At 38.0% G+C, this 12,419-nt stretch overlaps 1 protein-coding gene across 8 annotated transcripts in view; it reads right to left on the minus strand.

The window, feature by feature from the left end:
* Positions 1-752: 752 nt before the first annotated feature.
* DYNC2I1 (dynein 2 intermediate chain 1) overlaps positions 753-12,419 on the minus strand; it is a 52,743-nt gene continuing 41,076 nt past the window's right edge. For all 8 annotated transcript variants that reach the window (XM_073334527.1, XM_073334523.1, XM_073334524.2 and 5 more), the window contains 8 exons: positions 11,725-11,838; positions 10,700-10,761; positions 8,244-8,295; positions 6,688-6,748; positions 6,201-6,300; positions 5,806-5,937; positions 2,521-2,744; positions 753-1,397 (listed from right to left, as the gene is read on the minus strand). In XM_073334527.1, coding sequence (XP_073190628.1) covers positions 1,226-1,397; positions 2,521-2,744; positions 5,806-5,937; positions 6,201-6,300; positions 6,688-6,748; positions 8,244-8,295; positions 10,700-10,761; positions 11,725-11,838 — 917 coding nt within the window. In that variant the 3' untranslated portion in view covers positions 753-1,225. The remainder of the gene's footprint in view (positions 1,398-2,520; positions 2,745-5,805; positions 5,938-6,200; positions 6,301-6,687; positions 6,749-8,243; positions 8,296-10,699; positions 10,762-11,724; positions 11,839-12,419) is intronic.

Raw genomic sequence — 12,419 nt, forward strand, 5'->3', positions numbered from 1 at the left:
TAAGGGACCTATTTAATGACTAGCAATTATTTTTGGAAATTCTTAGGGTCAAAGTCAGAAGAGATGGATGAGATAGTTTAAATCAGATTATTTTACTCTCTGACTCCCTCAGACCTACTTAGTGATGTATAAAGGATTCTAAGTTGGTGTAAATGGACATAGAATGAAAGGACTAGAAGGGACCACAAGGGTCATCTCGTTTAATCCCCATGTCTCCATGGTTGCAGTCTCCCCATTCTGGATCTCTTGGAGGGCTCAATGCAGACGTAAGGATCCACCAATAAGGAGGAGGTGGGAATGAGAGGGGACGGATTGGGGGAGGGCCATATCTCCCAGAAGACATTCCATAGGCAAGTTAATACAACCTGCGGCTGAATTAGTTCTTCTGCAGAGCCCCATGCATGCTGGGACATCTATAACAAGGGATCCAAAGGTCCCATGCCACTTGAGGAGTCCCTGACAAAGTCACACTGGCAGGGAGTATGAACAGAGATGAAGGATGCCCAGAATCAGTGCAGAGGCACAGGGCCTCCTTGTGGATAATCTTGCAAACCCAGCAGATATTGGGGTTCCACAGGGTTTGAGGGAAGGATGCCTCATTTCTTCTGCTAAGGACAAACCCCATCCAGAATGAGAGAATGCAGAGGACACTCAACAAAGGTAACCCTGTGTGGTTTTCTGGTCTTTACACAAGTATTTATAATTGGGATATGATCTAGCCTATGCACAAATGACAGCTGTGGAGACGCTGAGAAAGTTCCAAAGGTAACCTGAACATGGTTACAGCCTTTTATGTTATAGAAAAGCATACACTTAGCTTTACACATAGGATATAGTTTGCTTCAAAGCGCAACATTGAGAAGCAGCATATCACATTTTATAGGAATATGATTTCACTTTTTTACTGAAAAGTATCTATAAATATTCACAATCTGGAATTGTGAACATTTATAGATACTTTTCAGTAAAATATATTTACATTTAAATCCACAATTTATCTTCCTTCAGGTACAATATTACCAAGCTTTGTTCTGTCATTTTTATAATTAACAAAAATATTGTATCTTCTGTTGAAATACTGTATTGACATTCTTGTAAAATATATACAATATATATACAAATGCAAAAGCTCTTAAATAATAAATTTTAACTACAGTAATCAAATGAAAAATTCTAAATATAGCCAGCCATATTTGTACACGCAGAAAAAGACCATTTCTCTGCTTTATAAGGATTGTTGCAAGAGCAACAGTAGTTTTTCTGACTCTTCTGACTGAGGTAATGCCCACCTCTTCTTTACATACTGAATGTCAATTATTCCAGATTGTTTGGCCAATGCGATCCCCAACAGACCATTTGTTTTTTCCGGTTCACCCAATACAACCATAGTCATAACCCTGAAAGCAAAAGAGGAGGTGTTTTTTAAATGGAGACAAAATGAATGAAAATGGAAACCCCCAATGTGTACCTGTTTATCAACCCCCAATGTGTACTGAGCACTTCAAAAGCTTGCTAATAGGAAATTATAATTAACTGAATTATCTGCCAAAAAACAGGTAAAATGCCAGAAATGGAAATATAGAGAAACATATTATGCTATGACAAGCAACAAGAAAATGACCAATCAGCTGCAATAATTCACATACATATATTTGAGGGGGAAATTTTTATCTTGGTACACAGCCTCCATGTGATCAAATGTCTAATCATGCTTTAAACATTAGTTCAAGTAAAATAGCTATTATTGTACAAAACTTAAAAAATAATTGTAGCAGCTTTTAAAAATTATGTTTATTTTATACTGATTTTCCCCAAAATCTTACATGAGCCAGCGATCCTAGCCAGATTCTTATCAGGCTGGGTTACTCTGTACAAAGTAAATATTTAAAAGTAAGGACAGAGAAATAAAAGTTTCCTGTTCCCACTCAGGAAAAATAATCATAATTTATTTCTATATATATTTTAAGCATATATATATGTATGCATTTTAATAGTATCCCTCTCTTCAACTCTTCATATTTTCCCTGTCATCTTGGGGATTGATCCTGCTGACTGTTCTGGACCTGAGTCAGCAAAACATTTAAGCATAAGCTTAATTTTAAGCATATGAGTAATCCAGTTGACTTAAATGGGAACAGAATTTGACCATCTATAACAGCTTGATGCTGCAGCGGCTCCATGCACAGAACTCCCACAGATGACACTGTGCTTTGTTGTGATTTACACTAAGAACATTTTACTCTTCTCTGACAGTGTTAAAGGACCTTGGAGTGGTCACTCCACTGTAAGGAGTCGCTCACTGTAAGGCCTCTTTACACTGCCAGAACAGGTAAAAAAAATGTTTGTGTAAATAAAAATCAGGCATAATGCAAGTTTCTTGCTGACAGCAATCACAAATTCATGCTCTAATGGAGGTGTAAAGTTAAGCAAAAAAAAAAAAAACTAACAAAAAGGCAGATTCAGTGCAATGTTGCCATCTTCTAACAGCAAGAAAAAGCAAAAGTCATTTAATTTACTTACTTATCTGATTGGATAATTTGTTTGGCTACAGGACACAAGTCGTTTTCCAGTAGATCCCAAATGTAAACACAAGATGATGCATCCAGGACAAAAAACACAGCAGGTCTTGTAAGAGCCCACTGGAGGGCAATAACTGGCTGGCCATTTGTGCTGTCATTCCACTGTATGAGGGGATGCTCTGAAGTCATTTGGTGCAATCTAATACTTCCATCTGAACAGCCAACCTGTACAGCAACACAAAGAAAAATCTTATCTGGGAAAGAAACAAACTAATTAAAATTAAAGTTACAAACCTATTGATGAAAAGATCAGTTATGTTATTCAGCTATACTGTATTTGGCTTTGGTCTTTACAATAAAAGCACAGGTTTCAGAGTAGCAGCCGTGTTAGTCTGTATCTGCAAAAAGAAAAGGAGTACTTGTGGCGCCTTAGAGACAACAAAGTTATTTGAGCATAAGTTTACGTGAGCTACAGCTCACTTCATCGGATGCATGCAGTGGAAAATACAGTGGGGAGATTTTATATACACAGAGAACATGAAACAATGGGTGTTACCATACACACTGTAATGAGAGTGATCAGGTAAGGTGAGCTATTACCAGCAGAAGAGAAAAAAAACCTTTTGTAGTGATAATCAAGGTGGGCCATTTCCAGCAGTTGACAAGAACATGTGAGGAACAGTGGCGGGGGGAAAATAAACATGGGGAAATGGTTTCACTTTGTGTAATGACACATCCACTCCCAGTCTTTATTCAAGCCTAATGTAACGGTGTCCAGTTTGCAAATTAATTCCAATTCAGCAGTCTCTCGTTGGAGTCTGTTCTTGAAGTTTTTTTGGTTCAAGAATTGCAACTTTTAGGTCTGTAATCGAGTGACTAGAGTGGCTGAAGTGTTCTCCGACTGGTTTTTGAATGTTATAATTCTTGACGTCTGATTTGTGTCCATTTATTCTTTTACGTAGAGACTGTCCGGTTTGGCCAATGTACCTGGCAGAGGGGCATTGCTGGCGCATGATGGCATATGTCACAATATATATATCTACCAATGTGATATATGCCATCATGCGCCACCAATGCCCCTCTGCCAGATACATTGGCCAAACCGGACAGTCTCTACGTAAAAGAATAAATGGACACAAATCAGACGTCAAGAATTATAACATTCAAAAACCAGTCGGCGAACACCCATTGTTTCATGTTCTCTGTGTATATAAAATCTCCCCACTGTATTTTCCACTGCATGCATCCGATGAAGTGAGCTGTAGCTCACGAAAGCTTATTTTCAAATAAATTTGTTAGTCTGTAAGGTGCCACAAGTACTCCTTTTTTAATAAAAGCACAGTTATCTGATTTATGCGTCACTATTATACTTCAGTGTGTGGATATCAGGAATTTCCCAATTTTTAATTTTTGGTATGGTTTCAAGTTTCAGTGGTAACCCCATACAAAGCATACTGCAATAACTCAAATCTGGAGGTCACAAAGACTAACTGGGATGAAATCTACATCAATAGGAAAATCTGCAACCTACTAGAGAGATACAGACAAAATAACTCTCCTGGCTACTTCTACTAAGCCACAGGAGTAGCCAAGGATTCAAATGGACCCCCAGATTGTAGATCTCACTAAGGCCTTGATCCTGCACCACTGAAGTCAACAGGAGCTTGGCCATTGATTTCTCTGACTGTCTTAACATAAATACGTGGGTGACATTCAGCTCTGTTGCTTTCATTAAACATGAGTAATTTGATGCCTTCACTTTCTTAGTTGTCTGGATTATAGCAAATTGGCTAAAGCTTATTCTAGACAAGACAATGGTAATGCTGATGGATAGATCAAAGTATCTGAAGGAAGTGATGAGAGGGATATCTGTCTCATTACTGAAGGTGTGCATGAATTGGGTTCATAAGGTCTGATGCTCCCAAGCCATCTACTATCTTCCTCATTTCCTCACATACACATTGTAGAAGAGGGGAGAAAGAATAGAAATGTGCAGTATTCTGGAGGATAAAGCCCTTAGAGCAGATGATTCTCACTGTGGGTTTTCTCCAACAGGGAGAAACAGGTATCATAAAATATAACTCTGTTCTTGCTAGTGTCCATGAGAACCTCAGGTCAGTATATTTAAAGTTACTGACAAATCAAAAAGAATCAGCGTGTCCATCCTTGTCCACTCTTATGAGATGGACCAGTGCGTCCAGCATAGTCCTCAGACCACATACAAGCCTAATGTTGGTCTGAACGGTGTGAAGGAAGTCAAACGACTCCAGCTGCTTTGCCACAACGGCCACAATAATCTTTGCCAAACAAGGAAGGTTAGGTATGAATGGTAATTGTCCATGAAATGGTTTCTAAAAAAAAAAGGATTAACTGCATTTTTATGGAAGTAATATTAATATCTCCCAATAAAGATCCAACCCCTTTTTCTCCCCACTCCTATATGTGCTTTTACTAGCCACAGGTCCATCCAACAAGTTACAGGCTAAAGATCACATAGTACTTCCAGTACCACAATGAGCTAAATGGGCTAAAATTAAAGCAGGCTTCATTTTGCATTTGCTTTCATCCAAAATTACTCTATATTTATAGATTTGGATAATACAGTCTGAATCTGACCAAATTTATCCCAGAAAAAGGTGGAAGATACCACAGAGTAAGAACGTCAGTTCTGGTTCTGGGTAGAGGCAGTACAGAATGTGTATGTTTGCTGGCCAAACATCAGCCTGATTTACAATCTGTGCAATCCCACTGAAGTGATGTAAATTGGGGCAGATATGACATTATCATAGAATAGTTCAAACATAACTAAGTATCTGGATAAATAGAAATTAAATCCTATTGTAATCATTTTCAACTAGTGTTCAGTAAGCTTGTACAAGAGAGACAGATAATTTTTGTGCGTGTGTCCATGCTATCTACAAAAGGAAAACAACCCAGACTGAGGTATGGGATAAGATAAGAGTAAGATAAGAGTTACGGGTTACCTAGTTCATGATACAACTACAAGCTAAAAATGGTCCTCGTTGTAATGAGAGTGGGCAATACATTCTAAGGATAATCAGCTGTACTGGGATTGTCAGTCTGTTTCTGCAAGCCAGCTGCTTCATCTCTCAGCATATGATGAGTTCAATCACTAATATACAATACTTGTTTGCCACCTCTCAAGAGGGTTCTGAATTGGGAATGTAAATTGAGTGTTATTACATGTGTTGAGTTAGAACTCTTAGAAATCCCCCACCCCAAATGATTTGAAATTAAACTAACGTTAGGAAAAAGCCTTCCATACCAAAAATATTGGCTTTCCAAAAGGGGAGAAATCAACTGCATTAGCTCTTATTGGTCTTGGTCCACCCTGCTGGGGTTTGAACAGCTTTGGAGGTACTCTTAAATCATGTCTTGCACCATGACTTACCACACCCTGTTAATAAAATAAACAAAACAAAAACAAATCATCTGTATCATCAGCATTTATATTAAATAAAAACCTATGTATAGCAATTTACAGCGAGCTGCTGCACTTAAAGATCAGTACTAATTAGAATAAAACTATTTTTAATAATATCCAACAGTAAATATTTACATATATAGTGCCCATATAATTCCAAAGAAAATAGATAGCTTTTATAATTACAGTAATAGGAGAGATGAGAACAATGCAATGAAATTTAGAACGTTACTCACAATGTCTGTTCCAACAATGAAATGATTAGGATTAGAAGGGAGAAACTTAATATTCAGTGTTTGAGGTGTCCTCAGGCATAGGTTATCTTTTGGGAAAAGGCTGGGGAAATGCAAATGAAAAAGATAATATAAATAACCAGGACCTGTTCTCCCAAATCAATGCAAGTATATACTGCATCCTGTGACTACAACAATAACTAGAAGATGTTGTTGGTTCTGAGTGTTAAATATTTGTTTGAAACACTGGGCCACATTCATCTGTCTATGCACAGGAAGAGGCAGAATGTAAAAATTTTAAACTGGAAGGTCTCCCAAATTTAACATGTTAATGGACATGTCTGGCAAAAGTGTATATTTTCAACAGTAATGAACTATTGAAAATCCTGATCAATATATATTAGATAACAATAATATGCCCAGTTCTAGGGGAGAATTATCTCAATGAATTATAAATACACAATTTAATGGATAAATAGTGTTTTCTTACCTACTATTCAACTGAACAGTAGAGCTATGTACTAACTTTACTTTCCCCCCAGGAATTAAACCTGAAATGATAAATAATTATTCTTTAAACCAGGGACTCAAATGTCAATAAAATATCAAGAATCACATATCATTGTTTAATTAAATAGAACGTATAAAAATAACTATGTTAAAATAGAATTAAGATCCCAATTAATAAATACAGGGAAATTCACAGTTAAAACACTGTCCTTAAAGATGAGACAAGCTAAAATGTGTTGTTTAGAAAAATTATTGGCTATAGAATTCAAATCCTAAAAAGTTGTAATTATTGTTGGAAGTGGGAGGAAGAAGGGAAAAGGGAGAAATGGACATTTTAATTCTAAAATTATAACCTCTAGAACTTCAACTGAATTACCATCTGTATTAGTTCTACAGGTTTTCTCTCTTTGATAATATGCACTATCGCATAATATTACTATACAAAGACTAATAATAGAAATGACACATTGATATCATTGGGACCCCCGGTAATAAAATACACCGTACACAGTAAAAAGATAACGTGTAATAATATTACCAAGAACACTGCTACCATACTATATTAATTCAAAAAGAGAACTGTACCGGCAACTGAATTTTTCTTATTGTAAAGGAACATTCTGAAGAGGGAAAATAAATGCTGGGGCCAGCGTGCTGAACTAGCACAAGTGTGTCTGACAAAACTCCATAGCTTTTAAACTGCACATATCTACAGATACACAAAATATTCAGATTTAGCAAATTACGCGGATCCGCAGTGCTACAGGAGCTTAAGAAACTAAAAATTTCATCCACGTTTTTACTGCAGATGTGCAGATGCACAGTTTTATTATTATAAAGGTTATAAATTTATTTTTAAATGTGGTGTTTTGAAACAGGTTGATTAGTTTGATGATTAGTCCTTACTGAGTACAAGAGACATTTGAATGATGCAGTTTTAAAAATTCAGCCTTTTTAAAGCTATCGACAAACATAAGTCCTAATTTGTTCGAAGTGAAGAAAGTGTATTTTCAGATAACCTGAAAATGGCTGCATGTATCTCATTCAATTCTGGGAGGAAAATGTGATCTTTGTTCTGAAACCAAATATGGTAAGTTACAGCCCAAAAGGAGAGTTTTTGAGACAGTTATAAGGATGCAAATGGGGGCTGCTTTGGAAGGGAAGTTACAACTTTGACTAAAGCTAAAGACAGCATGGGTGTATTGATAAGGGTATCTATTCCAGTGATGATGAAGGAAGAACTGCCAGAGAGCTTGTGAAAGGTGTAAAAAATGAGGTGCCCCTGAAGGGAAGAGCTGGCAGAGCAGTAAGGGGATATTCCGATAGCAGTGATGAGAAAGCTCCCAAAACACAATATATAGACCCAAATTCAGACCAGATTCTCCATAAATGCAAAATGGCAGTTGCACTGTCATCTTCCTACAAATTCCCGGAGTGTTCCCACACTGACTGCACTGCCCTCCCAATGACCTCTTTCTCCCTTCCACTCAAAAATGGATTGCTTTATTAATTGTTCCTCTCATGTACTGTACTTACCTAAATCACTTTGTGAACCAGCCAAATCCACTTTTTGTAATTCAACTGCTACCTAAAAAAGGACAATGATTCAAAATAAGCAAATATTGAATATTAACAAAACCTACACTGACATTCTAGGTTCCCTGTCACTGCTCTATGTGAGCATCCTTGAGGCTGGTCGACCTAGTACTAACTCGTGCGAAAGTCCCTATGTCTCAATTGAACACTGTCAAATATGTAACTGGAATCAGTCTGGCTTAGTATAGGTAATAGAACTATAAGAACATGTTTAGACTTTATTGAATACTTGTGAATTGCTGCATGCATTCATCTCACTTATAACATCTGTATTCCATACTGTAAGCCAATAGTTGAGAGGTTGTATTGTGAGCATCTGTGACTGTGTAAATCACCAGACGTGGGAGAGACATTAATTAGTGCGAAGGGCTGCTCTTCAACAGAAGGTGTTAAATCCTTTCCAACAGGAAAGGTCCATCAGTATCAGACAGACTATTGTGGGATGTTAAAGAGGACAAAAAACATTTGTTGTTCTGCTCTCTCCCACCCTGCCCATGAAGATGAATTATGCAAGCTGATTCCTTGCATCAACTCAATTTGCAGCTCAGAGCACTTGGCAGGAGGGGGATTAAAAAACCCCGAACAAAAGGAACAAGATACTTCTATGCTGTTTGGACTTGGGGAGAGGGGACGGGAGGGGAAGTGTTTCTTGGGATAAGCAAGAGACCCTCAGCTGCTTAGTCTGGGTTAGCTCTAAAGGACATAAGGAGCTTGCTGATTGTAGACGCTTCTATTACCTTTTGAAACTTAAGATTGTAACTCGTGTATATATGTTTACCTGTTTTAACCTTGTAAATAACTCCCTTGTTTCCTTTTGCTATTTAATACATCTTTATATAGTATGGTCTTTGGTCTGAGATGTAAGGTGCAAGTGACCTGGGGAAAGTGACTGGTCCTTTGGGACTGGGAGAAAAATCTGAATATTGCTGTGATTCTTTGTAGAAGGGATCATCTGTCAGAAAGGTAAGCTCACCTTATTAGTAAGACAGACCCGAGTACCAAGGGGACTGTCTATGACTCTATGTTAAGGCTGTTATAGTGCCTCAAGAGTTTACATTTGATAATTGGTTCTAAGTATAGATCTCACAACCAATTTGGGGTTTGTGCCCTGGATTTTAATAGTCTGTACTGAGGTTGGTATTCATGCACTTGAGTCACTGCAGGCTGCGTTACAGTAGCTATATCAGAACTGAGCCTAACATTACAATGACACTATGCAGATTTTCTGCCCTGCACTGCTCATACAGAAAAATGGAGGGTAGAAGAGAGGCTTCAAGTCCTCTTCTGGGGATTCCCTGGTGTGATGCAGTCACCACTGGGAAGGTAGCTAGCAGAGCCAGTTCCTATACTATGCACCCCAGAGACCTTGGCACAGGGAGCATGTCAGGACAAGGAGGAAGAGACGCTGGAGCGTGATATGTTCCAATAATTCTCAGCTGATAGATGGAGACAGTTGTCAGCTGGACAAGTCAGAGCAGTCCTTGGGCTGCTCTGGCCTATAGCTGGTATGTGTGGGCAGAGAATCAGGGATGGCCCCTACCCTACCCCTCAATCCCATGCTGTGCCCAAGGTAAACTGGATGTAGCAGATAATTTAGCCCTATATATTTTTTCCTCTTGTTGGGCCCAATCCTGTTCCCCATGAAATTAGTAGGAGCTTTGCTGGGTTTGAATTGGTTATACGGAGATGAAACGCTGTATGTCCCCTTATTAATCCACCTGTTTCCCAAAATTAATCTGATTGCAACAACAGGAACTAGCAAACAATAGGATTAGGCTGATACTTAGGATAAAGTAGAAATATTTCTAGTTTATCAGAATTAGGCTTAAAAATTGACAAGAAAGAGAGCACATTAATTAGAAGATAACAGAAAGACAAATATACGTATCATCCACAAAGTGGGGTTACTAACCTGCCTATAATATTTTCTGACTAGGTAATCAATTCTTTACCACACCTTGGCTATTCTTTGTGTGAAAAATATTTTCGAAAAGATTGAAGATGCCTCCAACATGTTATGAGTGTGGCTTCCCACCTCAGTTTCAGTGACTGACTGTCACACCCATAGTGATCTAAAGTGAATGAAGCGGGTAGACAAATGTGCTTCAACAGAGATTTCCCAAGAAACAGATAAATGTGAGCAACGTTCCCATAAGGCAGCACTGCTGATTGATTTGACCACATAGTTCTGCCTAATTGGAACTTTGTGGTGTTTAGGGAGCCAAGTCATAGCACTTCTGGAAGTATGACAATAAAATGGCTAATGTTGCCACAATTTTCAAAAGAAACTCTTACCTGAAATCTTGGAAATGCGAAGGATGCTGCATTTTTAAAGAAAAAATTTCTCATTTCAAAAGTGCAATATTCCTGCTTTTCATACATATTTATTTACTCACCCACAGATTGAGAGTCCCATTTTCATCCATTGAAGCTATCTGGAATGACAGGCCTGACATTTCTATGGGGGGAAAAGTATAATAATACAGTATCAATAACAACTTACATTTATATAGTACCTTCATCCTGAATGATACCAAAGTGTTTAAATATTTACCAAACTGCTATATTAACTATGAGCCTATGCGGCTCTTCTCTGTGCTGCATAACAGAGAGGAAAGTGCCCTAATCCTATTAAAGGAAAGAAGCGGAGCCAATCTGGATACTCTCTCTTTCACCACCAGGTCCAAGCTGCCCTTCTGCACCTCTCTACACGTTTGGGTTCTGCAGGGATTTGGGGGCAGAACGAGAATTGGGACTAGGCCAAATTAGATAACAGCTGGACTGTGCAGATGCTCTTCTCTGGACTCCTGTTATTATTTTAGAATAATAATTTGCATTTAGTCCACCTATGTCTTCTACTACACACCCTGGTGGAGCTTGGGGCAGCACCAAAAGTAGCATGTTTCCTGAGGTAGCAGTGTTTCTAGGGGAGGTGGGTCATTAGGCAATTTAGGGGACAGGTACAGAAAGAGATGCCGGGATCAGTGGCACATTGCATGTGGTATCAGAAACAAACCTTTCCACAGATTCAGATTGTCTCACCTCTTACCTAAGGGAGAATATTTGGTAGAAACGCCATAAGATTTACCTTATGGAGTTTCTTGGGCCATCTTTCCCCATCTTGTGCATTTTACCATGGGAAGATACAATACTGCCCTGCATATAGGGAGCATGATAGAAATGCACTCACATTTGTGGCTAAAGTGCATACACTAGCAATCCATAATAGTTTAGGGCAGAACATGAAGAATAATGCTGTATCCAAATGGAATACAGAGGACTTTAAGAAGGCAGAAGACAGCTATGAATTGGAATTTGGCTAGGATTAGGGATTAATACCCTTGTAAAATGCCTTGTATAACAGATATTTACTTAAAGAAAATATCAGATTTATTGATCCTTTGGAGAGCAGTTCACATACCTCCTTGAGAAGATAGGTGTGAGAGCCCATAATTCTGTTCCTTATAGACAGATGTTGAGACAGGTTCTATTGCCAGTACAGGATATGTGTGGTTTAACGAGGAGAGAACACCATCTGTAGTTAAGAAATTAACAATCACTGTACTATTTTCAACAACAACAATAAACCCTACACATTTTCAGATTATTGTTTTAGGATTTAGTGATTACTAAGCAGGAATGACAAATAATGAACTTCATCAAAAATTCAAAACACAACTCTGCAAAATGTAGTTCTTAAGTCAACAAAATAGTAGTGGTAAATTGTCTTCTATTACTTGTTTTTATTTTTCACAATACAAAATGTTGCAGCATCATTTGCACCACACCTTCAGCCATTTCATTAATAAAAACCTGCTTTTCCACAGATTTGTAACTCTGCTGTTAAAGTTTACGTAGATCTCAGTCGAGAATGAAAGTTTATGGAAAAAATATGAAGAAAATCTGTTTGCGTATTTATGCAGTTACATGACAAAAAAGAAGATGAGCTTCATTTTAAGGTGTTTTTAGTGCTGGTTGTTTAGTAGCTAGACCTTGATCATGCATCCTGCAGAACAGGGGGCTGCAGACAACCCCAACATAAAGCAGAAGCTGAAAAACCTTACAACATGGTTCTTAATCTAATCTGAGCAGTGGCAGAAAAGGTTGAAGGGAGCA

The sequence above is a fragment of the Lepidochelys kempii genome, chromosome 2 (genome assembly GCF_965140285.1).
Source record: "Lepidochelys kempii isolate rLepKem1 chromosome 2, rLepKem1.hap1, whole genome shotgun sequence".
In the NCBI taxonomy this organism is placed as follows: Eukaryota; Metazoa; Chordata; order Testudines; family Cheloniidae; genus Lepidochelys; species Lepidochelys kempii.